Consider the following 26,069-nt stretch of genomic DNA (forward strand, 5'->3'; position numbering starts at 1 on the left):
GAAATGGAACAAATAATGCTAAAATTTATATGGAACCAGAAAAGACCTCGAATAGCCAAAGGGATATTGAAAAAGAAAGCCAACGTTGGTGGCATCACAATTCCGGACTTCAGGCTCTATTACAAAGCTGTCATCCTTAAGACAGCATGGTACTGGCACAAAAACAGACACATAGATCAATGGAACAGAATAGAGAGCCCAGAAATAGACCCTCAAATCTATGGTCAACTAATCTTCGACAAAGCAGGAAAGAATGTCCAATGGAAAAAAGACAGCCTTTTCAATAAATGGTGCTGGGAAAATTGGACAGCCACATGCAGAAAAATGAAATTGGACCATTCCCTTACACCACACACAAAAATAGACTCAAAATGGATGAAGGACCTCAATGTACGAAAGGAATCCATCAAAATCCTTGAGGAGAACACGGGCAGCAACCTCTTCGACCTCTGCCGCAGCAACATCTTCCTAGGAACAACGCCAAAGGCAAGGGAAGCAAGGGCAAAAATGAACTACTGGGATTTCATCAAGATCAAAAGCTTTTGCACAGCAAAGGAAACAGTTAACAAAATCAAAAGACAACTGACAGAATGGGAGAAGATATTTGCAAACGACATATCAGATAAAGGACTAGTGTCCAGAATCTATAAAGAACTTAGCAAACTCAACACCCAAAGAACAAATAATCCAATCAAGAAATGGGCAGAGGACATGAACAGACATTTCTGCAAAGAAGACATCCAGATGGCGAACAGACACATGAAAAAGTGCTCCATATCACTCGGCATCAGGGAAATACAAATCAAAACCACAATGAGATATCACCTCACACCAGTCAGAATGGCTAAAATCAACAAGTCAGGAAATGACAGATGCTGGCGAGGATGCGGAGAAAGGGGAACCCTCCTCCACTGTTGGTGGGAATGCAAGCTGGTGCAGCCACTCTGGAAAACAGCATGGAGGTTCCTCAAAATGTTGAAAATAGAACTGCCCTATGACCCAGCAATTGCACTATTGGGTATTTACCCTAAAGATACAAATGTAGTGATCCAAAGGGACACATGCACCCGAATGTTTATAGCAGCAATGTCCACAATAGCCAAACTATGGAAAGAACCTAGATGCCCATCAACAGATGAATGGATCAAGAAGATGTGGTATATATACACAATGGAATACTATGCAGCCATCAAAAGAAATGAAATCTTGCCATTTGCAACAACATGGATGGAACTAGAGCGTATCATGCTTAGCGAAATAAGTCAAGCAGAGAAAGACAACTATCATATGATCTCCCTGATATGAGGAAGTGGTGATACAACATGGAGGCTTAAGTGGGTAGAAGAAGAATAAATGAAACAAGATGGGATTGGGAGGGAGACAAACCATAAGTGACTCTTAATCTCACAAAACAAACTGAGGGTTGCCGGGGGGAGGGGGTTTGGGAGAAGGGGGTGGGATTATGGACATTGGGAAGGGTATGTGATTTGGTGAGTGCTGTGAAGTGTGTAAACCTGGTGATTCACAGACCTGTACCCCTGGGGATAAAAATATATGTTTATAAAAAATAAAAAATTAAAAAAAAAAAAGAAGACCCACGAGCTCTTCTATGGCCATCATGTTTTCAGATAAGCGCCATCTTGATCTTTGTAAAAAACCCCAAGTCACGAGGGTAGCAAGGGGGAACAAGGACCATCAGTCGTGTTGGTGTTAGTCCTTCCTCCAGATTGTTCAAAGTGGTCTGGTGATTGATCGGAGTGGTTCAGTTTTTGCAAAATGGGCAGAAAAACAAGTGTGACTGCCCCATTTTTGCAAACAGGGGTGAAGTTAGGATGTTTTATTACATGAGGAGAAGAAATGATACTTTTTTAAAAAAGGACCAGCTCAGTTGAAAGCCTTTAGTCAAAGACTAACACACACTCAGGATAACTGTAAAATGATCATAAAGTCTCAAATTATTAAAGCTTCCGGCAAGGTTCTGGCTGGAATAGGTAGAGTGGGAGGGGAGAGAGGACAGAGCGTGTCTTCGCCTGCTGGCGGTGGGCCCTGAGCCTGGCTACTACTACCGGCCTCCAAGGAAAGGAGAATGGGCTCACGGAAGGAAAAGGGAAAATCTGGGGCACCACCTTCGTCATGAACTCAATGACTTAAACAGAACTAACCCGAGTGTGAAAATGTCCTTTCCGGTCCCTGCCTGCCTTCTCAGTGCCGGGCAGACCTTTCCTCCCCGGCAGGCCTGGGCTCCCCCCATCTTTCTGTCTTCTAAAGACCTTATCTAAATTCAGATGGGAGAGAGGGACACCCCCCCTCTGTCTCCCGCTTGTGATTTACCCCAACCACACTCCAGCTAGCTCAGAGATATTCCCAGGGGGTTGACAGCCCTTGGCTGGAGGCAAAGAGTCCTTACCCACGGAGGTGAATGTCACTTCTATGTTCTTACTGCCTTTGGCTCCATGGATGCTGACGAACTCGCACTCATAGATGACTGTCGTTCCAGCGGACCCGCTGGGACACTGAGTCCCATCTGCCCTGAAGGTGTATCGGCTGCAGCCGGACTCTAGGTCAGTTTCTGGGTTGCCTGCAGAGACAGAAGCAGTTCCTTCACTGTCACACAGTTGGCTGACTCTTCCATGTAGGAGCAAAGAGGCCCAATCCGGGAAAAGGAATTATTATTTAAATCCAATTTCTTCTCTTTAGAGAGGGAGGACTGTGCGGTGGTTAGGTCTGCAGACTTGGGACTGGGCAGTCTGGCTGCAGATCCCAAATTCCCACTTACTGGCAGGCTATGGTTGAAAAAGTCACCCAACTGCTCTGTGCTTCAGTCTCTCCAGGTGGAAAACGGGGACTAAAAATCATAGCTACCGCCTCGGATTGCGTAGTCAGGTCAAATGAGTTAAGATACAGAGACACTTAGAACAGCATCCAGTCGGGGCCTGCCCCTCACACAGACCATTAGTGATGGTCGCTGGGGTAGGAAAAATTAAAAATTAAGAGAGAGAGAGAGAGAGAGAGAGAGAGTCTTTTTCAACATATGAAAATCCAATTTGGAAACTTCCTTGGGCTTTATTTCCCCTAACTCCAAAAATATACTTAAGTCCTCCTCATAACTCCAGTGTGGTGATTCCTGCCCAGGAGTCCTGTCCCCACTTTAGTAAAACCATCTCGGAGCACCAAAAATGACTCAATTATTCTTTCTTGGTGGTTGGCTCATGGATGCCACTACAAACCACATCACCTGGAACCCAAACCCAGAGATCCTGATGTTGGCTGCTCTGGGGTAGAGCCTTGACAGCTGGTCTGTCTAATAACCCCCTGGGGAGACCCTCACATGCAGCCAGGAAGGAGAACACCGCCTCCCAGGGTGCTAGGGACCACTTCCTACCGTTTCTCTCCTTGGGCTCACCTCAGACCCTGAAGCCAGCCTGCCTCTAGGGCCACTTCATCAAGGGACTCCAAAGCCACAGACTGATTTCTACTCAGGAAAGAAAAACAGCCAGTCTCCCTTCTTTATAACTGACTGATGTCTTGTCTGGCTGCAAAAAAGCCCCAAACCAAACCAAACCAAACCAGATCCATCTGAGATGGACTGCAGGCACACATGGTAACATGGGCTTAAATATTTCAGTGGGGCAATCCAGAAGAAAAGATGCAAGTAAGGGGACAGTGGAGTTCTAAGCTCTTCCCTCTCATGTCCCCCAAGGCCAGAGTCAAGGTCACACCCTCCTGTAAATATTCAGTTGTTTTATGAATACTCTGCTAATCAACAGCCACTGGAGTATGGTAGGCAGGGCCACGAAAAGTTAATGAACTCTTTTGGAACTGCTCTAACTTGTGTGCAAGGAGAGAGCTAAGGCTCCGTTAGTTTTTATCATCATACCACATAACAGCTGTAGCAAGACTACAAACTCTGCTGCTGTTAATTTCCCCCAGTTTGTCCATCCATTTCTGTGCAGGTGAAGCTAGCTAGTACTACACTAGACAGGCGAGATGCTGCGCCAATAACAGTAACTATTACCACGTCCACTATTACTACTACTGATACTATTACTATTTATATTATTAGTTGCTGCCCAATGAGTTGAAAAACTCCAGGAAGCACCCCCTCATTCAAAAAAGACCACCCTTTTCATGTTAGAAATTCTGCCACTGCTGATTACCTTCCTTCTCTTATCCCTTGTATTTTGAAAATGAAATGCACCTGTTTTTGAAATGAGGTAGGTCATTCAGTTCCTCGTGCTTTGGAGTGAGTTATTCTGCTAGATTGTCTCCCATTGACCTGGAAGAATGGGTGCTAAAGAGCTCATGGAATTTGGAGACACACACACACACACAGAGAGAGAGAGAGAGAGAGAGAGAGCATGCACTTCAGAGTGGAGGCTACGAGGGGAGGAAGAAGGCCAGGTGCCGAGGGCAAAGGTTAAGTTCATCAGAGAATGGACAGTGCGAGTCCCCAGGTGGCCAGCCCCATGGCAGGAAATCCATTGTTCTGTCTCCCACACTGGGCATTAGGAATGTCTGAAACAGTGGTGACCACGGAGAGGTCCCTGACCGTTTTTAGTGGAGACTTCCTGGTTCCTCTGCCAGAGGGCGAGGCTTTCACCTCTCGGGGCTGTAAGTGTATGAAGTTAGTACCGAGGGAACTTTGCAAGATTTTTCTCCCATCTGGCCGCTCCTCCAGGGTGCCTACAACCTCCTCTTCCTGAAAAATTAAGGAAGCGACTAAACATCTCCTGTGTCAACATTTTCAACAGTAACCAGATGCTTTTCCCCTTCATGGGGGATTTAAAGTAAAATACAGAAGCAGCAGGTGAAATGTGCTTTGTAAATAGATGGGCTCAGGATGACTTGCATGTAAATTAATCATTATTTTATTTTTTTATAAATTAATATAGTCTGCTGGCAAAGAGTCTGTACTGTTAAACTTTATAGCACTGATGAATTTTACCAGTAAAGCCACGTTTTACTTAAATGATTTTTTGTGTAAAGATGAACACATAAAGCTGTCATTTCTTAAGGGAAGGATTGGGTCTTGTTATGTGAAGTCTCCAGACAGAAAAGTCTCCTGCTCCAGAGCAAACTCTTCCAGATCAGCCTGCCCCAGCCCCGGCTCTTCAGGCATGGCTAACATACTTTTGCCAAGGCAAACACTCGTCTTGGGAAATCAGACCTGAGGTGAGTCTTTCTTTTCCTTTCTGACAACCTTGGATAAGTCTGTGTCACCCTCAATTTCCTTATCTGCAAATTGGAGGCAAAAAAATACCAGCTTCAAACTTGCGATCAGGGTTGAATATGATCAAAAGTGATAACATATTTTTAAAACATTGATTAATCATAAGCTGTTACACAAAACAGGGTCAGAGTTGCTCTTTTAATATATTATTATTATCATTCATGAGTATAAACGGGAGGGTGGAGAACTTCCGGTAATATCTCAGATCTGAAAGGAGCCACGTAGGATCAGAAATTGACATGGAACAATTGAGAGACAAATGGGTCTATACAGAAAAATGGGAAAAAAAAAAACCAAAACACAAAGACACAGAGTTAGGTAATACAGAAAGATGTGGGACAGAGGCAGAGACGTGAGAAGGACAGAGACCAGGAGAAGACACACAGAAAAGAGAAGTTCAGAACCAGACTCCAAAGCAAAGTCAATGACCTCATCCTTAGCTCTTTGCTGAAGATGAAGAGGGAGGGAAGATGGGGGGCCAGCTCTTCTACAGGCGGGAGTTACTGTGGACGCAAGTCATCAGGTCTTCTCAGCCAAGATCTTGTCCACAACCCAAGCATGACCTCTGTATGCATATATTTTTGGAATGTTGTTCTAGAATGGCTAAGCTGGAGCTGGCATCAAGCCTAGTTCCATTTTAATAGTCTGAAGTTTGGGAAAAAATAGTCACCTAACATTTCCTCTCCCACCCAGTCCATCTCCCACTTTTACTTGGCCAAGAGGCAAAAACGTATATGTGAAAGGGCACCTAACATTCTCACCTGGAATGTTTATTTTCCCCTCCTGTTTCCATTCTATCGCGCTCCAATTTACATTAATCTCACTGCAGCAGTTCAAGGATACAGGATTGTTGTCGCATGTCACCTTCATTTCTTCAGTTGCCACAATTCGGATGGGCGTGACATCTATTTTTTTTCTGGACTCATATTCAAAGATATCCAATGTCAGCTTGCAAATATATTCACCTGCACAGAATACACACATGTATTTTTTTAAGATTTGTTTTTTTATTTGAGAGAGAGAGTGTGCAAGCGAGCGGGGTGAGGGGGCAGAGGGAGAGGGAAACAGAATTCCCAGCAGACTCCTCACTGAGGGCAGAGTCTGACACAGGGCTCCATCTCAAGACCCTGAGATCACGACCGGAGCCATAAATGAGAGTCAACCAGCTCAAACGACTGTGCCGCCCAGCTCCCCTTACAATCGTGTTTTTTTATTATTACATATGTGGAATTCCTTAAAAGAACAATAGTCTCATCTCATGTGTGGTGACAGTACTTCCTGAAGCATCGTTTTCAAAATCATCCAAGCTCTAGACAACTCTAAAGAAACATTCAGGAAGTGTCGAAGTTCAATGCAGATAATTTCTGATGCTACGGGTTAATGAGTAGAGAGATGTTCTAAGGAAGGAGCAGAAATCTCAGTCTTTGTTGATGAGATAAAAGCTGTGAGGATGGAAGCGGTAGAAAGGAAAAATTGGAAAACCTCAGAGAATTAGAAGGTTGTGGATGATTTTGGTGTTCTATTTCACTCTGTGGCAAAATCAGAATCCACAAAGATGTAATAGGGCCCGTGGTTTGCAACCCAACTTCTCTGCCAGGGAAAAGGAGATTCCCCTGCTGGTATCTGGGTTACAATGGGGTTATTAAATTCTGGAGTGTCAGGTTTAAAACTTCTGTTTCTGGGTGTGTTGGGGAAGGAGAGTGGGAGATGGGAGAGATTACAACGGAATCCAAGAAAACTAGGCAGAGGGTAACGGTTACGTTCACTCTCCTGAGGCGGGGCATAGTTTTACAGGTGTACACATATGTCAAAACATATTACACTGTACCCTTTAAATATGTACAGCTCATTATATGTCGATTATATCCCAACAAACCTGTTGAAAATTTTTTGAAGATTAAAAACAAAAGTCATATTTTTGTCTCTGTTTCCAACTCATAAGCCTTGGTAAATGTAGAAATCTGGTTTTGTCTCCAAGGATGTAGTTCTTACTTATATACCATGGGATTCATTTTTAATTTTGAAAAATTGAGACTGGTGACTTCTTTTCAAAAAGAGGAAAACACTGTGTGTGTATCTATATACACACACATATACACACATGTATAATATTTATTTTTATTTATTTATTTATATTTTATTTTATATATATTTCATTTATTTTCTTTTACTTATATATATTTAAATAATTTTATTAATTTTATGAATTTTAATAAAAATTTTATAAATTTTATTTATATATTATTTATTTATATTTTTATTTATTTTAGATATATATATAATAAAATTATGTACACACACATTCACATATATTCCATGGCTTGCTTCTTTACAAGCCCTTTACTCCTTTCTCTGCACCAGTTCTTAGACAGAAACCCACCTGCATCGCCCTGAGTGATGTTGTAAATCGTGAGGCGAGATATGGAGGTCATGTTGTTGAGCACGGTGGTGTAAACCAAGAATCTGCTGCTGTTCTGGATGTCAAAGCGCCTTTCAACATGGTGCCAGGACACGTTAGAGGACAAAACTTCGTTTTCACACACCAAATTTACTGTGTCTCCTTCAAAAATGATTTCTGGTATGACGGTGAACTTCGTTTCATCTGGGAACCCAAAGAAAAGGTATTAAGACCCCAAAGCAAATGAATGGAATTGAGACTGCCCACCGGACACCACCACTACGTGGGGTTATGGTGCTTCTAGAAGGAAGCAACATGTCTTCCTCATTCCATCCCCTAACAGCTGGTCTTTGAAGCCCAAAGAGTTGCCACCTGCCAGATACTGGGAACAGGGTTTCAAGTTTGGAGTCTGTGCATACTTAATTGGCCTCATCAGTGGTGATGGGGATTCCAAAGCTATTCTTAATATTTTGCATAGTCTGGTAGAAAATGCTCAGTTGCTTATAAAAAAGCCACACCAGCTCATTTAAACCTCAAGTTTCTTTGCTACTGACTCAATATTATCAACTGCCTCTTGCTAATAACCGGTATCTTATATTTCTGAAAGCTCTGTTGTATGGCTTTGATGAAGTATAAATGGGGAAAAATAATTTCTTGTAATAAAGTCTCTTGAGAATTTAGAATTTTTAAAGAGATTTCATACCCATGGTCCCTTAAGAAGGAGAACTTTATAGACACACAGGTCCAGATTTGAATACTGGTTCTGTGCCACATCTAGCTGTGTGGCCCTAGGCAATTTACTCAGCCTCTCTGAGCCTCAGCTCAATTGTCTGGAAAACAGGAGCTGTAAGAGCTATGGTGGAGGTGATTTGGGGCAATGGCAGCAATTATTGTTTTCATAATACAAATCTGGAGAACCATAGCATCAAGTCAATTCACAGACATTTGCTATTTCTGTGGGTGTGGGTGTGTGTTTATTGTTGTCCTTTGTTTACACAACATGTGCTTTTTCCCCCTTTAAGCTGTGTTTCTCATTCTACAACTTGCAGGAATTCCATGTGTTGAAAAGATCACAGGTGCTGGATAAGGAAGCTCTAAGAGGGCTTTATACTCTGCCCAGTCCCTCTCCATACTGTGATCACGGGAGCACAATACCATAAAATTAATTTTGGGAGCTAGGATGTTCTAGTCAAAGTATCAAGGGATCTAAATATTTATCACATTTTTAAGACTCCTGAATAGAAGATTTTAAAATATCACACCCAACAGTTAAGAAACAAGGCCTCCTGGGAGTAGTTAATGTAGCCACCAGACTCAGAAGTCATACAGACTTATGTTAGTTCCTCTGTGTTCTTGGGCACATTATTCACCCTCCCTCTGCTTCTAGTTCCTCCCCTGTAAAGTGGAGAAAACAGTACCCATCTCACGGGATATACAAGTACACAATTTGTGTAACACGCCAGGCTAAACAGAGAAAAGATACAGTAACAATGTGTCTCTTTTCAACATCACTGTGGCTAACAATAAGGCTTAGTAAGACCACTGGTATCAAAGGGTTATACGGAATTGACCATGAATTTGTGGGCAGTGATTAAAGAAAGGGCATTCTGGTTAAGAGCCCCTGCTAATTCATCCAACATTAATTATTCTGAGGATAAATATACGACCAAATAAATGGAGATATTCTGAACATTCTGTGCCCTTGGTATTTCATAAAGATTTGAAATAACTTTCTGATACCAAATCATGCATGCAGCTTTTTTTCTTTCTTATTCTCTTCCTCTCCTCTGCCCCCCCCAATATAATTATAATTAAAACAAAACAAAATCCGGTCTCTTGACCTTTTGGATATGTATACTCTAGGTAAATAGCACCGACGCTATAGAGAGCAGGTCGATGGGGGAGCTTTCCCGTGGAAATGCACGTGACCTACGTTCCTGTTTATCGTTCGGAAACTGTGCATATCACAGAGTTATTTCTGCTCTCCCAAGGAGGGCAGAGATGGTTGCAGACGCTCTCCAGAAGTGGTGCTGAGTACCATTCACAATGACTTTATGGCTCTTTGGAAGAATAAGCCACAATCTCCAAAGCGCTTTGGGGAACCATACTATCAGCACCATGTTTCTGACCAACAGTCAGCCACTGATCGGTAACACTGCTGGTTACCAACTCCTTTAAATGGTTGATTATCCTCAACACAAAGGAAATTTGGGGGGAGTAATCATAACCGATGATTACCTAGGCCAGAGCCTGATGTTCACCTATGCCCTCAGAACCACAAACTTAAGGAATTTGGGGAGGTAAAACATGGGTTTGTTGGGGGTGGTGTTAGGGGCCACAAGGGGGTGGCATTGCTGGATGCCTTCCATGGGAGCCCATACTTTTAGGCCACTTCCTTTAATTTTCCAATTTCCACCTGTGTTGTTGCTGTCTTATGTATTCTGAACTTTTATTTTGCTTTTTTTCTTGTTTACGTTGTAACACCTTCTTACCATTATATATGTGTCGTTATCATTTGGTATTTTGTTTTTAAAAATGATCTGACATTCAACAATATCAGAAAATGTAAAGACAAAACTTATAAACCTATTGTGAGGATATCCTAACCCCTGAGAAGGGGTGCCTTTCTCCCAGGTGTGCCTGCAACAGTCCTTTCAGAGCACTCCCCACTGGGAGACAGTGTCCCTCCAAAAAGGGAATCACCTTGAGCCCGGAACCAGGGACCGGAGTTAGTTAGGACTTTCGCCAGCAAATTCTTACCCTCCAATTCTCTGCCCAGCTGGCTCTCCTCTCTATTTCCCAAGGCATAATAGGTCCACCCACCTAATCACACAACAGAACACAGCTCTGTACCCATTTGTAAACGGGGAAGAGCATCTAACACTCCAGGATTTTATCCCTGCTCTACATGATCCCGAGCCAGGGTTCTCAAACTTCCCTATGCATCAGAATCACCTGAAGGGCTTGTTGAAATGCCGATCACCCTGGTTAGTCTGGGGTGCCCTGTATTTCTAACAAGTTCCCAGGCAGTGCTGATGTGGTTGGGTCTGGGGGCCCAGCTTCAAGAACTCCTGCTCCAAAATAACAGTATCAATTGTTCAATATCAATGCATTTCATGAATATCCCAACCCCCAAAGTAATGTCAGTTTTGGGATGTTTGGGGTCTTCTAATTTTTTATTAAAAAATCCATAAACCCAGATGGCTCTGTGACTCTTTGGTCAAATCTCTCTCCCCTGCAATCCTCCCTTCCAACTGCAGTGACATTGGCCTGGTTGGGAGGCTCTGCACCGGCACCTCAGATGGGAGAAGGGGTGGGCACATAAACCTAGTTTTAAGCATACTATAAACACCCTTACTATATCTAAATAAAATCCATGTATAGGGAAATGTGGAGATGTCCTACTTACTGCTAGTAACTGCTTGAAAGGAGCCATAGTCCATTTTGTAGGTCTGATTAAGGTTCTGCATTACTTGCTCATTTGCTTTACGCATTAAGTCGGGGGATGGTGTCGTCGTCTGGACCTCATATGTCACAACCACACTTCCGGGCCTGGATGGAGACCACTTGGTTCAGTAAGGCGGTAACTGACCTGGAAGAGTCTAGATGCTTATGGTTGATTTGCATTGCGTGGGAGAAACAAAATGGCAGGAACAGCCTGGGTACTTCAGTCTTCAAAGGTTCACTCAAATCAACCTGTCATTAAACTTTAGTCGGAAGCCTGAGGCACACACTCTGGCTTCTCATATGTCTGCAGACAGGTGACATGACTGAATGAAACAGCCAGATAGGAACAAGTGGAGTGAATCACAGGAGCTGGTCATGGCAGGGGGCAGGTACAACTCAGAGACCCGTCACATGGCCATGCTGCTCCCAGGGGTAGCATTATTGACCCTCCCTCCGCTGAATGTCAGATACCAGATATGCTGAATGTCAAGTGAAGCCAAATTCCTGAATGCTTTTGTGAGCATTCTTTATTTTTAAAATTGGCAACGAACTCTCTGAAACCCCCTGCTAACCCGCTCAGGGCTGCCATGGTGCCCAACTCCAGGAGGAAAGATTCACACAGCTGTGTGCAACTGTGTGCTTGTGGCTGGCGGATGGCTTTTCTTGAATAAAGGCATCATGGGTGACATTATTTCATTGTTGTATCTTGGAACTCGCCAGACAGCAAACTTATCCTGTATCTGTCTGCAAAACTCTTGCATGCACAGAATAAACACAAGGTTTTTGCTCCCTTTCCATCTAAGTAGGTACATCTCTAGGGAGCAAGTTTTTGTTCTCAGCATTGCCTCCCTCTTTAAGCCACAGCCACTCGACACTGTATTCCTCTCTACCAAAGTACTCTTGTTGTGTGCCCACATGACGGCCTCCCAATGGGCTTTTTCTCCTTTGCTAATGTGTTGGTCTCTGCCACTAGAAATGACCTGATTATAGCTTCTTACCTGAATCCTGTCACAGTCACCAATTTGAAGCCTGGTAAAATGCTGTAACCTTTCCAAAACTGGAAAACAAAGTGAGACAAGTGTCATCATATCAAGGTCCAGCAAGAGATAAGCCAAAGGATTTAAAGCCAAGTAAAAAGCACATATTCTTTATCACCCCGGGTAAACCTTTCTCCCGTCTATTTTAATAGTGCTGGGACAGGCAGATCTTTGAAGAAGTAATTCCTATCTGCCTTTGTCAGGCTGGGTTCTCCAAGAACCGAGCGCCAGTTACATGGGCAAAATTTTTACTCCGGGAAATGCCTAGCAAAGAAAATGGGGAGGTTTCTCTGAATGCCAACCCACAGGAGATTCATCTCCATTCAAGTCTCCTCTGCAGGTAGATGTTACACACAAAGCATGGTGAGTGCCAAGCACTGTGCCAGGTACATGGGTTGGTGGGATCAAAGATGAATATGCCACTCTCTCTTCCCTCCAATGCATGTAATTGAGTGTGCAGTGTGTGTGTGTGTGTGTGTATGGAAGCTTTTCATGCTGTGCAGAAATATTACATGCCAGATATGCAAATCAGATGTCCAGGAGTTCTCCAGCATTTCAGCATGGCGCCCATGGAAAATGAAAATAATTTCTGTGATATAGAAGGGTAAGCGGAGGGGCTTGGCTGCCCAGAGGACTAAGGGAAGTCATTATCTCACCCCACCTATAATAATTTGTAGCACTCCAACTGGGAAGCTCTACTCCAAATGAGTTAATTCAAGCAAAGCATTTAGGTTCAGATGAATTAATCCAATGTAAAGGATTTAGAATAGTGTTTGGCACACAGTTAGCACTCAGGGAATACTCGTTATTTTTATATGAATAAATTTAAATCTGTCATAAGGGACAATGCCTTGGTACCTCTAAAATAGAATGTTTTGAAACCCCCGGTGCCAGCCTTAGGTTGATCTGCCTGAAAGATGCTAGGGGCTTCATCTAGGCGGTGTGTGAAGACAAGCAGAAACGCACCATCAGGCACTTCTAGACCAGGTACTAGGACCTCTGCTTAGGATCTGGTGAGCTGATGCCACCAGATCACCTCTGAATCAATCCTACCCTGGGAAAAATTCCACCTAGGTCAAGATGATATCAAAGCATCATGAACATTATTTGACTTGAGCACTTCTTAATTCATCATCCCACACTTGGAGGAATAATTCTGATCCCCACATCCATAAATTCTGACAGCTTTAAGCAAATTATCACTGTAAATGCAACAGATTCAGTTCAGCCTGAAGAACTTATTGCTTAAGAGGTTCCCAGGGCCAAAACCTACCGCTGTTTCCAAGTCAGTCTTGTAGGACCTATAGAGAGCAGAGGAAGTATTCTTGAGGTCTTCTTGAAAGCCCACATTGAGTCTGACCGACATTCTCAGGGTAACATCTGCTGAAAAAAAAAAAAAAAACCAGGACAATATTTTAAAATATCATGTTAACAAATGAATACACACAGGACAGAGAAACATTTGCCTGAATTTCTATCAAATAGCCACTCAACAAAGAAACATTTAATGAACAGTTACTTACCTCCCTGGAGCTGGCAAAAAGGTCCCTTGGGAGGTAGTCCTTTAAGGCAACTGCACTGATGCCCTGCAGGGATGCTGTCACGCTCTTGACAAGTGAGGTTCTGGAGACAGCGTTCCCGGGGCCACCTGTAGCCTGTCTCACAGGAGCACCAGATTTCATTTCCAGTAGGTCTGCAGACTAGCATTACGTAGAACAGCGAGGAGAGAGAAGGTGGTCACCACTTTTACATTTATAGACTGTAAGTATTTATACTTGTAGAAAATCCTAACTTGACTGCATATGGCCCTCTGGGAAGTTCAATAGTATTACATGAGATTCACGTGATTCCCATTATACATCACTATGCCGTCAGGCATGGCCACCTCCAGGGTGATGGCTTTGACTATCTCAGTGGATGCCTACAATGACACCATGATGAACAGATTCTTGGACATGAAGCGTATGGGAGCCAGTTTCCAGCATTGTTCCTTTCCACCCCTGTTTCTGAGTACTGACACCCTCTTGTGACTCCCTTTCATAGTGTACTAGGCTTGGTCTGTGCGAGTAATGATATATCGTCTCTGAGATTAGGATATAAAAGGTACTGTGACTTTCCTCTGTGATCTCTCTCTCTCCCTCTCTCCCCTTTCTTTCATTGTTTGCTATGGGGGTAGTCAGCTGCCACTGCTTGAGGACATGTCATGGAGAGGCTGACATGGTGAGGAACAAAAGCCTCCAGCCAACAGCTAGAGAGGAGCTGGGTCCTGCCAACAACCACAGGAGTGGGCTTCAAAGTGGATTTTCCAGCCCTGGTTGAGCCTTCAGAGGACTACCCTTCTGGCTGACAGCTTGACTACAACCTCATAAGACCTGAGCCAGAGCCATCCAGGCAAGCTCCTCCCAAATCTGGCTCTTGGAAACTATGGGATACAATACATGTTTGGTGCTTTAAGATGCTAAGTTTTGAGCTAATGTGTTAAGTGGCAACAGATAACGAATACCAAGTACAAATGCAATTGTGCCTTTTATGTTTCTAATCCAATGTGAACAACCAAAACGGTTTCTTTTTATCTTTTTCTTTTTTTTAATTTAATTTAATTTTATTTTTTTCAGTGTTCCAAAATTCATTGTTTATGCACCACACCCTGTGCTCCATGCACTATGGTTTCTAACCCAAGTGGGGACATTGGCAAATGCTCTGAAAACAGAGTACTTTGAATTTATTTCTAAAATTCAATTAAAGCCGTATCACTGGGAATTGTCTATTCTAAGAATCAGCTCCTAGAAAAAGGCACAGAGTGACTACCCAAAGGAGAGCCATCAGATCATTGTTCCTGAAATAGGAGGGACACCCAAACTCCAAGGAATCTGTGAACACTGGTACAGTTCTAAGCTTCAACACTGGTGGGAAGGGGCACCCAAAGGGAGCTATGAAGCAATCCCTAAGGTTCCGCTTGCATATATTAAGAATAAAAAATTGGAATGCATAGATGATATTGATGGACAATTTGAAATATAAGAATTCCAAAAGAAATTTGAAAAATAAGAATTTTATGCTTGCCTCCATTTAAGAATCATAAAATCCAACATCTGTTAGTGCTTACAAGACAGTAACCTTGTTTAGGACAAAGCGGAGTCCCCTATCATAGCTTCCCAGGTGATGGTGCCTGAGAGGTAGGACACCCAGCGTCACCTCAAAAGGGAGGCAGTGATCAGAATGTCCAATCCCATAGCCTGGGGGTTTCTGTGTTATGTCTTGCTTCCAACCCAGGAGTGTGCCTGGTTCCTATTTCCTGACCTATGATGCCAGAATGAAAGGAACTTGCCACTTACTAATACATGAACCGGTCCTTGCTATACCCATTGATTACCCAGAGGAATGGGGACCAGCAGTTTGTCATGAAGGACCTGGCAGTATCTTGGGACATATTTTGTGACAAGTGATACACAAACCACCAAGCAAACATTTGGCCACCATTTGAAATAAGGAAACTGGCTGCAGGGTTTGCCAGTAGGGGCTTCATTCTGGAAGTCTGTGGAGTCATAAATCATACCTCAGGCCTTTTTGGGTCATCTCACTTGCCTACGAAGTACAATCTGCTCTAATAGTAAGGAGTGCAGACAGCCTTCCTCCTGGTATGTCCGACCCTCTGTCCTGAAGTAACAGGTCTTTGACTCACCTGTTGTCACCTCAATGCTTAAAATGGTGGTGGCTTGGTCAGTGCTGTTCCCTTGAATTGGGAAACTGAGGCTGTACAAGGAAGCTTTGATTGACTCCAGGAAGGAGGCATTTTCAAAACTGATCTCCACATCAACGGTGTACTCTTCAGCTGTTGGGCTGCTTGAGGCGACTGAAAGGAAAGCAGAGGAAGCTGTGAGAACTCAGCATGGGTGGCCAAGAGGGAGCATGGTGGACAGGTCAACATTTAAAGGCAGTAATGGGACTATGTGGATGCTGGACATGTCAGCCTTGAGAGATTTCTAATGAACCTTCCTAGAGGAAAAGAAGTTTGTCAATTTACACCATCAAATATCCCCTTCGTGGTGTTTCCTCTCTATGATTTTATATTTATGTACTTTTTTATTTATTAAGATTTATTTATTTGAGAGAGAGAGAAAGTGGAGGTGGGGGAAGGTGGCAAAGAGAAAGGGAGAGAGAGAGTCTTAAGCAGACTCTGAGCTGAGTGCAGAGCTGATTCAGGGCTCAATCTCACCACCCTGATCTCAGGAGCTGAGCTGAGACCAAGAGTCAGATGCTTATCCCACTGCGCCACTCAGGTGCCCCATGATTTTACTATTTACAACTGATTTGTCTGGTCTCAGTGTAGTGGTCTCTGGCCATTTGAGAGATTTACAGGCTAAGTTCAGAACTTGTCCTTCCTCTCCAATCTCTCACCCTCCTTGGTGTCCAAGGTCAAGGATTGCTGTGTTGAAACTTGACCGGAAATGGCCAGAATAGAAGGAGGGAGATCTAGCAGGGGAACCTAGGCAACAGTTTAGACAATAAAGCCATGATCCTGACTCAGAAGAATGAGTCAGCATGTTTTCTACACCATTCAATTGACATATATGCATTTTGAGACCTGGACTATGCATGGCTTGAAGACCTCTGGGAAAAGTCATCCAGTTAATTCCCTTTGCTCTTTGCCTATGCACACAGCCTGAGCTCTTACTTCTTACTGTGTATCTCTGTAGTGTCCAGAACAGGATAGGCACTCAATGAAAGCAAAATTCACAAGTCAGAATGTAAAATAAAAGATATCTCCTGCTCTTCATTGCCTTTCCAAATTGTCTCCAGGTTGATGGACTGGTGTCCTAGACACATTTGATGTCCAACACATACCCACCCCAGGCAAGCCAGACAATATACATACAAGAATGTTCTTTCATAGTTTCCTGTATTACAACATGTCTGATTCACTAATGGTAAGCTTCGCAAGGGCAGGAACTATTTCTCTCAGTTCTCCTGGCTTTACTCCATCTGGCATGGAGCTCACCACGTAATAAATGTGTGCCCAACCAGTTCTTGTTAAAATTATGACCCTCTTGAGAGAGCCACACACTCACCTCTCTGTCCCTGCCAGAATCTTTGGCTCATTCTTGGCTGAAATACATAACAGGAGCAGAAGCCAAGGGCTAGTTTCATAGTTCATGATGAACCTTCAAAGTTTAGGAGAATTTTTTTACACAGATGAATTAAGAAGAAAAGTTGCAGCTTATTCTCTCTTGTCAGCCAAAATAAGGAAATGTTTAGTGAATACTTGCAAAACTATTACTTCAAAATTTAAGTCAAATCTGGAAGTGTGATGTATATTTTGCCATAAATTAAAATTCTAGGTCTGTTTTCTAAAAGGGCAAAGAATTTTCCCACAATATTGCCAGATTTATTTAAAATTTCCCTAGAAATATTGATGAGAAGCACTAAAATAGAGTAAGTTTGTTATGGGAAATACCAATGAATACATTTTTGTTGTGGAAAGCTCTTATATCTGTTTACTTATAGGGTTAAACTATGTCTTAGAGGTTGGTTTTATTCATCAATCTTTCTGAGAATTATTTCATTTTGACATGCATCACTCAACTTGCTGTAATTAATTCAAACTGTGAAAAAGCACGAGAGACTGTGGACTCTGAGAAACAAACTGAGGGTTTTGGAGGGGAGGGGCATGGGAGGGATGGGTAAGCCTAGTAGTGGGTATTATGGAGGGCACGTATTGCATGGAGCACTGGATATGGTGCATAAACAATGAATTCTGGAACACTGAAAAAATAAAATTAAATTTAAAAAAATACAAAAATATACAAAAAATAAAAAAGTCTTTGCTAACTTTTTCAGAATAAAGAATATATCTTAAGGTATATTTCCTGCTCACAAGAATGTAATTACAAGTAGAACAAAGTGACTTTTAAAACCCAGTGCAGAAGCACAGTCTGTCATGATACCATGGCCATGTCTCAAATTTCCTGTTTTCTTTCTGATTCAATGGTTCTGTGATGAAAACAAGCTTATGGAAGAACCGTTAATCTTAATTCATGTGATCTTAACTCTAGACATGGTATGTTGCCTGCTGGGAATACGTGTGAGGAGGGGTGGTGGCATATTTACAAGGTCTGCCTTGGAGCACATTCTTTTTCCTGAAAAGTAAGGCAGTAATGTTTACACCCTGCAGCAGATTCGGCTCCAAGAGTCTCTTTGCCCTAGGCAGTCTATCTCGTCCCCGGAATGTAAACAGGATATCCTAGACGGTAGGGCTTTCTGGAAGAGTGAAGTCAATAACAATCCCACATCCCCCACTTCACCACCTGTGTGGTTGCGTCCCAGGGTCTGACCCCAGCATGGCTCAGCCCCGGCCGGAGCGCCATTCCTATGCTCATCCACGAGCCCACCTCTTGGCATTCTTTTCAGACGTAATCGCAGAACAAACCTGTGCCTGGAAAACCCATGGTGATTCACCCATATCCTCACTCCCCACGGAAACCAAGGCAGTCTTTCCGGTGAGACCTTACAAGGAGCTTAGCCAAAAGCTTAACATACTAAGAGGACAGTTCCTGTGACTTGAGCAAATTCTCTTCTAGGGGATTTGTGCAATTCTAATGAAAGAAGCAGCCTCCAAGAACCTCTTCCTCTTGGCTACCTTTTATGTTCTTCAACTTCTGTAGGAGTTTCAGAGGAACCTTCCACCTAAGCGACACTGCCCCCTAGAGACAGGCAAGGATGGGGATCTCCACTAGAGAAGGAACAGTCTTCAGCATGAAATAGTCAGTTCTTCAAAACAGACTCTATGCCACCATAGTAACTCAGAAGACTACAAGCCTGCTCTTGGAAGTCATCTATTTCAGTCATCAGCACACTTGACTGACGATTATGCACACCTAGGGAGTGCAACACACATACATACTTTGGAACCTCAAGCCAGGTGAGCCAAAGTAAAATCTTTTTTTTTTTTTAAAGATTTTATTTATTTTTGACTGACAGAGATCACAAGTAGGCAGAGAGGCAGGCAGAGAGAGAGGGGAGGGGTAAGAAGGCTCCCTGCTGAGCAGAGAGCCCGATGTGGGGCTCGATCCCAGGACCCTGGGATCATGACCCGAGCTGAAGGCAGAGGCTTTAACCCACTGAGCCATCCAGGCACCCCAAGCCAAAGTAAATATCTTAATGGATGAGGCCCAGAAATCTGTAATTTTTCCCCCCAATTCCCACTGGTGATTCTGGTGATCAGACAAGGTTGGGATTTAATATTTTAATCCAAATGAGGAAACCAAGAAGGTAAGGTAGTCCTGGAGAGTCAATATTAGCACCTAAACTTGTTTCTGGTGTGTGTGTGTGTGTGTGTGTGTGTGTGTCTGTGTGTGTGTGTTTTATTGTCTGTTCGGTTTGTTTTTACTTTTGCTTTGCCTTTTTTTTCCCCCTAGATGCCTCCTGCTGCTGCTTCTATGGGGATAAACAACATGGTCTCCAAGCATATGTGTTCACCTCTTTCTTCCGTCATACCAGATGGATCAAAAGTACTCATAATAAAAGTAATAATCATAACAGCAGTTGCCATGTATTCACTGCCCAGTAGGTTCTGGGGTCATGAGGAGAGTGCATGTGTACCCATTTTGCAGATGGTAAATCTGAGGTTTAATGTTATTCATGAAGCTCCATGAATAACAAACCTTAAAAACTGGGATTTGAAACCACATCTTTCTGACTCTAAAGTCCATTTTGTTTTAACCATTCCCTGCCACAGTTCCAATGGAAGAAGATAATGAAAGTGATCGCTTTGTAAACCCCTTATAAACCTCTGTACTATAAACAGAAAAAAAAAGTAAGGCATTATTATTAAACGTATCTTTAGAACTAGTGCACAATTCTCAAAGTGAATTTTAAATTAACAGCATATTCAAAGGCAAAACTATTCATAATAAATGGAAGAATTACCTAAAATTTTGTTCTTTTTGTTTCAGCATCACCAATGTCTTAGAAATCCACACTGAGGAAGAAGGCAGTGACTCATTGCCATTGGCACTCATGAATTTTGACGTGAAGTCTTGCTAGGTTTATGCACTTGTGCCTTAATTTATTGATATATTGAGTCAGAGTAACTTTACTATTTATTGAGTGCCTGCTTCCCAGGCACTGTGCTAGATCCTGGGTGCATGGGGTAAATAAAAGAGGAGAATCTCTCCTTCCATGGATCTTCCATTCTCATGTAAAAGTAAGGTTGAAAGGAGGTAAAAGTAAGTTGAAACTTCAGTGTCGGCAGTTCTGAAGGGCATGGAGACAATAAAGCAGGGTAAGAAAACAGAGCGGCAGGCACAATGAGGGTAGAGTGGGTTTTTTTGTAGAATGCTTAGACAAGGGACACCCGGGTGGCTCAGTCATTAAGCACCTGCCTTCTGATCAGGTCCTGATCCCAGGGTGCTGGGATCCAGCCCCGCCCAGGGCCCCCTGCTCGAAGGGAAGCCTGCTTCTCCCTTCCCCTGCTTGTGTTCTCTCATTCTCTCTCTCTCTCTGTTAAATAAATAAATAAATAAATAAATAAATAAAATCTTAAAAAAAAAAAAAAGGTTAGATAAGACTTTTCTAGAGCAGTAAATGCTGGCCAAAGATGCAGATGAAACAAGGTGCCTTGGGGTTATTTGGGGACTATGTCCCCAGGAAGCACAAGTAAGCACAAAAACCCCGGGGACAGTGATTTCCACAGCTCATCTGAGGAGCAGCAAGCTGTCCTTCCCGATCCAGGTGGTCTCCAGTGTCACAGCCCCACGGGCAAGACACATGGAGCTGCCACCGGGCCTCTTGCCCCTGTAAGGTCACATGGCCAGTGTCTGACTTCAAGGAAAGTAGCTCAGCTGCTCAGGTGTCAGTGTGACCTCCCTGGGGATGGGCCCGGAGGCACACTCTGCTCACAGCCCCCAAGGTAGGCCCATAGTTTGGGATTAAAAAAATGCCACATCCTGCTGGCCTGGTGTCTCCCAAATCTGAGGACTTCAGAGCTGGGGAGAGTGATGTTCTGGGTGCTGCTCCAGGCTACTAAGGGACTCGTGAAGAACAGAGGATGGTTTTCCCACCTCTGGGTGAACCTGTCCTTCAGAGGTCCTTCTGTGCTCCTCCTCCTGGAGCATCTGATTCCAGAGAGTTTAACATGTTTGCTTTTTCTCAGGCTCTTGTGGTCTGATGCTGTTTGCCTGAACTTTTCTGACCCACCGGTGCCCCAAGTGAAGGTAGCACATTCCAGGTGTCATTGGTGTCACAAACAGAGCCTATTGGCAGGCCCCGAGACACAGACCAGCCAGGATTTCCCCTCTCCTTTCCCAGAAACCGCTGCCCGCCACACAGCACTTATCTTAAAGACACATTTCTGGAAAGTTGGCCCCAAACTGTGACAAGTAGTTCTGGGTCTTAATCACAGCTGTTTAAGCAAACAATCGTATTTTTGCCTGGCCACTCTAATGGGAATTACAGCTTCTCAGAAGTTGGAGCCTAAGTCTATGTGTAAATTAATCTCCCACCTGCAAAAGAATGAAGGCTGCTGACTTCACACAAGAGAAATGAGATTGATGTGATTTTTTTCTGTTGACCCAAAGAGACAATGCCTCTTTATCACTGAAGATCTGGCCCTGTTGTTCTCACCCTTAGTCTCATAGTGGGTAAATATTAAAAGGTGCCTGTTCTTCTGCTTGTTTCTTAGTATGTTCTAGTAGGGAGCAATTTGGCAGGAACACCTGTATCCTATTGTACCGTTGTCAGGAGAGAGTCCGAGGATCATGTCCTCCCTTTAGGCTTTAGAAAGGTTTGTTCATGCACGGGAAAACTACCAGAACCCCCAGGCTGGGCTCGCTGGCAGGTGTCGACGGAGGAGAGCATAGGCGGCACAGTGTGTCATAGACCATCGGGCTGTAATGGAGAAAGTAATCAATTCTCCCAGTTTGTCATATACCCGAGTCATCAAAGTCAGTCCTATGTAAAATTCTTTTCCTACGAAGATGAAGACAGTGCTCCTTCCTCCTTCCCCTACAAAGCTGCTCTCATAATCATGGCCTCGAATCTCGCAGGCAAGAGCCAGAAACCCATGTTGAAAACTCTTAAGTCTGCCTTGCAAGCATGGACTTTGGAGTCAGAGTGAGATGGGGTCAAGTGTCTTCTTTCCTGGGCCATTAAACCTCTGTGAGCCACTCTTTGCCATGTGTCAAACAGGGGTCATATATTCTTTGCAGAGTTGATGCTAAGAAGTTGGAATGGAGACCCCTAGCCAGTTGTATGGCATAGAGTAATCAGTCTGAAACAGCAGGTAGAAATAAGAATATAAATTATAATAAATGTGATGGCCATATGGCACGCAGATGTCTGCTGGTAGGACAAGAAGAGCTAATGCTATTCTAGTCGGGTCTCACCTTTGAGATGGGTAAGCAGACATACCACACTATTCAGAAATTAAAAGAAAGAAGGATTCCCAGCACATGGAGGGTCAACCCTCAAACCACCGAGGGTGGCGGCTTCTTAGCCTTGTCATCCTTCTCTGGGTTAAGTGTACAAAATACCACATGCTATCCTAAGGAAGATGAAGGCCACAAATCCCCCAAATGTGTTCCTTAACTGGAAAATGCACAGCATTTCATGGACCCAGATGAAGAAGGGCCAGCACAGGCTGGGGCTGCCAGGTCTGCAGAAAGATCGCGATTCCCACCCCGGCAGCCAACCACCCAATTCTCTCACTAGGCAGGTATGAGCATGAAGAACCTCCAGCATGAGGATAGGACATCTCTTCCTCCCTTTCTCGAAAATGGGTCTGCTGTCAGCCATTCCTTTTGAAGCCAAAGAAGAACCCATGAGGGCTTTTCTGCCCAGGACCCAAGAACATTCCCAACAAAGCTTGGAAACCTGGCATGGAGAACGTCACAAAGACACCTAGATAACACACTTGTGTTACTGCTAACCAAGAAGAAACTTCTGCTCTTGCTCCCCTAGGAAGAATACCGGTAAGACTCAACTGGGAGCTGACTGACAAACCTCCAAGATGAGATCTCCATTCCAACACCGGATTCTACCTCAGGTCTCCACATCCCCCAGATGTTCAGGTCTGTGCGCTCCCGGAATGTCACATGGATCACTGCTACCCATCACCCCATGTCAAAGCTGTCTCCAAGTCCTTTTGATCCACTTGTCATAATATCCTTCACAAGCGTTCCCCTTTCTCCTTTCCTGTTTCCCTCGAGGGGCCAGGGCCAGGGATGGTCTTCCATCCCATTCTTATTTCCCTCTGCTCCCCTGAGGCCTCTCTGCTCTAACTGGCCGGTCCACCCTTCTTCTGGCCTCTGGCCTCCGGGTTTTTGTGCAGACTTCTCTTCCCCAACCGAGTTCTGAAATACTTTTCCAAAAACACTAACTTGTATCTCCCGGCATTCCTCCTCCTGCCTTCAGTGGTTATATGGGACTTTCTCTGTACCTGGGATATTTCAGGCTCCTTCAGATTCAATAGTATATTTATAAATAAATCTGTTTCTAGTTTTTAAAAAAATTTTCTTTTATCTTATTATTTTTTTAAAGATTTTATTTACTTATTCATGAGAGACAGAGAGAGGGAGAAGCAGGCTCCCCACTGAGCAGGGAGCCTGATGCATGCAGGACTCGATCCCAGGATCCCGGGACCATGACCTGAGCAGAATGCAGTAACCCAACCATCTGAGCCACCCAGGAGCCCCTGTGTTTATATTTTTAAAAAATCCCCAAATCAAGCAAACCCCTAGATAACACTAGTAACATTTAAATAGTAAGTACATAATACTATCCAATATCAACAACCCTGTAAAATAATCACTCATATATATTTGTATGCATACATATGTCTGTGTGTAATATGTATATATATATGACATATACGTAATACACATATATACCCATGTGTGTGTATCAAGGGACCCTGAAGTTACACAGCTAACCAGAGTAACTTAGAAAGCAGTCTAAAGGGCTCTGAGCATAAATGGGAGGGTTGATCCTACTTCTCAGGATGATTTGATCCCAAATCCTAAGGATCTGATCCAGTGCCTCAAAAGGACAATCCTTTTGAGGATCCTCTTTCTCTTGGAATCTTTGTTTGTCCCTTTCTGGCCTTAAGTCCCAGAAGGGGAGGATGAGTTTATATGTGAAAGGGGTTATCACCCTGAAAATCAGAGCTCAATCCTCTCGCCTCACTGAGCTAATACAACAAGTAGAACACAGACACCTCCGTGAGGCATCTGCTAACTGTAATCCTTCTGCTGGTTTCTTTCATGGTTTTCCGGGACAGCCGTGCTCTCTCTTTCAACTCCCACCCCAGCTCTGTGTGGTCTAACGCCTGGGTCTTTCCATGGCCATTTCTTTGGAGATTTTGTAAAAGTACCAAAGCCAACTCATCTCCTGCAGACAATGCCTTGAGCCATTAACACTTCTATAATGACTCCAGAGGCCAAAGAGCACAGAGGATCATGTCCAATAAATAGAAAACAGGTTTTTATGGTAATTTATCATCATGATGATTGTTTTTAATGAAAGCACATCTGGAAAATTTTGGTATGTCAAAATCCTTAGACGTAGAAGTGGTTTCCTCCCCCAAAGGCTAACCTCTCACGATGTCACCACAGTCATAAATAGCCGGGCCAGGAAGGACAGGAAGACATTCCTTTTACAACTCAACAGTCACCAACTATCCCCGAGGAAGCTGAGGCCCGCAAGAGCCTGGTAGAAGCCTGGGGCTAGAACTCATCCACAAACAGTCTGATCTTAAAAGAAAAGTCTTTCAGAATACCGAATGGGGACATCTCCAGCTCTGTTGATGTCACAGACTGCAAGGGGGACTCAGGGACTGGAGTCCATGTCCTGTTGCTTGTTTAAAGCAGGGAAAGTGTGCTTCAGATCGCTTTAGGGAAGGAGGGGAGTGGGAGAGCAAAGGTGTGTGGATATAACACAGAGCTAAAGCAGAAAGAAAGAAAGGCAAAAGAAGAAAAAATGAAGGTGTGACCTTCCAGTGAACATTTTGAGACCTCAACAAAATATAATTAAAATGACATATCAGATAAAGGACTAGTGTCCAGAATCTATAAAGAACTTAGCAAACTCAACACCCAAAGAACAAATAATCCAATCAAGAAATGGGCAGAAGACATGAACAGACATTTCTGCAAAGAAGATATCCAGATGGCGAACAGACACATGAAAAAGTGCTCCATATCACTCGGCATCAGGGAAATACAAATCAAAACCACAATGAGATAGCACCTCACACCAGTCAGAATGGCTAAAATCAACAAGTCAGGAAATGACAGATGCTGGCGAGGATGCGGAGAAAGGGGAACCCTCCTACACTGTTGGTGGGAATGCAAGCTGGTGCAGCCACTCTGGAAAACAGCATGGAGGTTCCTCAAAATGTTGAAAATAGAACTGCCCTATGACCCAGCAATTGCACTATTGGGTATTTACCCTAAAGATACAAATGTAGTGATCCAAAGGGACACATGCACCCGAATGTTTATAGCAGCAATGTCCACAATAGCCAAACTATGGAAAGAACCTAGATGTCCATCAACAGATGAATGGATCAAGAAGATGTGGTATATATACACAATGGAATACTATGCAGCCATCAAAAGAAATGAAATCTTGCCATTTGCAACAACATGGATGGAACTAGAGCGTATCATGCTTAGCGAAATAAGTCAAGCAGAGAAAGACAACTATCATATGATCTCCCTGATATGAGGAAGTGGTGATGCAACATGGAGGCTTAAGTGGGTAGAAGAAGAATAAATGAAACAAGATGGGATTGGGAGGGAGACAAACCATAAGCGACTCTTAATCTCACAAAACAAACTGAGGGTTGCCGGGGGGAGGGGGTTTGGGAGAAGGGGGTGGGATTATGGACATTGGGGAGGGTATGTGATTTGGTGAGTGCTGTGAAGTGTGTAAACCTGGTGATTCACAGACCTGTACCCCT

General features: G+C 43.5%; 1 protein-coding gene across 7 annotated transcripts in view; it reads right to left on the reverse strand.

The window, feature by feature from the left end:
- The window catches only part of ADGRF5 (adhesion G protein-coupled receptor F5), a 103,810-nt gene that overhangs the window by 26,290 nt on the left and 51,451 nt on the right, over positions 1-26,069 (reverse strand). For 5 of the 7 annotated variants that reach the window (XM_059178183.1, XM_059178187.1, XM_059178182.1 and 2 more), the window contains exons 4-11: positions 15,795-15,965; positions 13,636-13,812; positions 13,386-13,495; positions 12,074-12,132; positions 11,038-11,180; positions 7,611-7,832; positions 5,992-6,195; positions 2,408-2,578 (exon numbers count right to left, since the gene is read on the reverse strand). In XM_059178183.1, coding sequence (XP_059034166.1) covers positions 2,408-2,578; positions 5,992-6,195; positions 7,611-7,832; positions 11,038-11,180; positions 12,074-12,132; positions 13,386-13,495; positions 13,636-13,812; positions 15,795-15,965 — 1,257 coding nt within the window. The remainder of the gene's footprint in view (positions 1-2,407; positions 2,579-5,991; positions 6,196-7,610; positions 7,833-11,037; positions 11,181-12,073; positions 12,133-13,385; positions 13,496-13,635; positions 13,813-15,794; positions 15,966-26,069) is intronic. The other 2 variants (XM_059178186.1, XM_059178189.1) reach the window with 1 other exon arrangement.

Source organism: Mustela lutreola, chromosome 6 (assembly GCF_030435805.1).
Source record: "Mustela lutreola isolate mMusLut2 chromosome 6, mMusLut2.pri, whole genome shotgun sequence".
NCBI lineage: Eukaryota > Metazoa > Chordata > Mammalia > Carnivora > Mustelidae > Mustela > Mustela lutreola.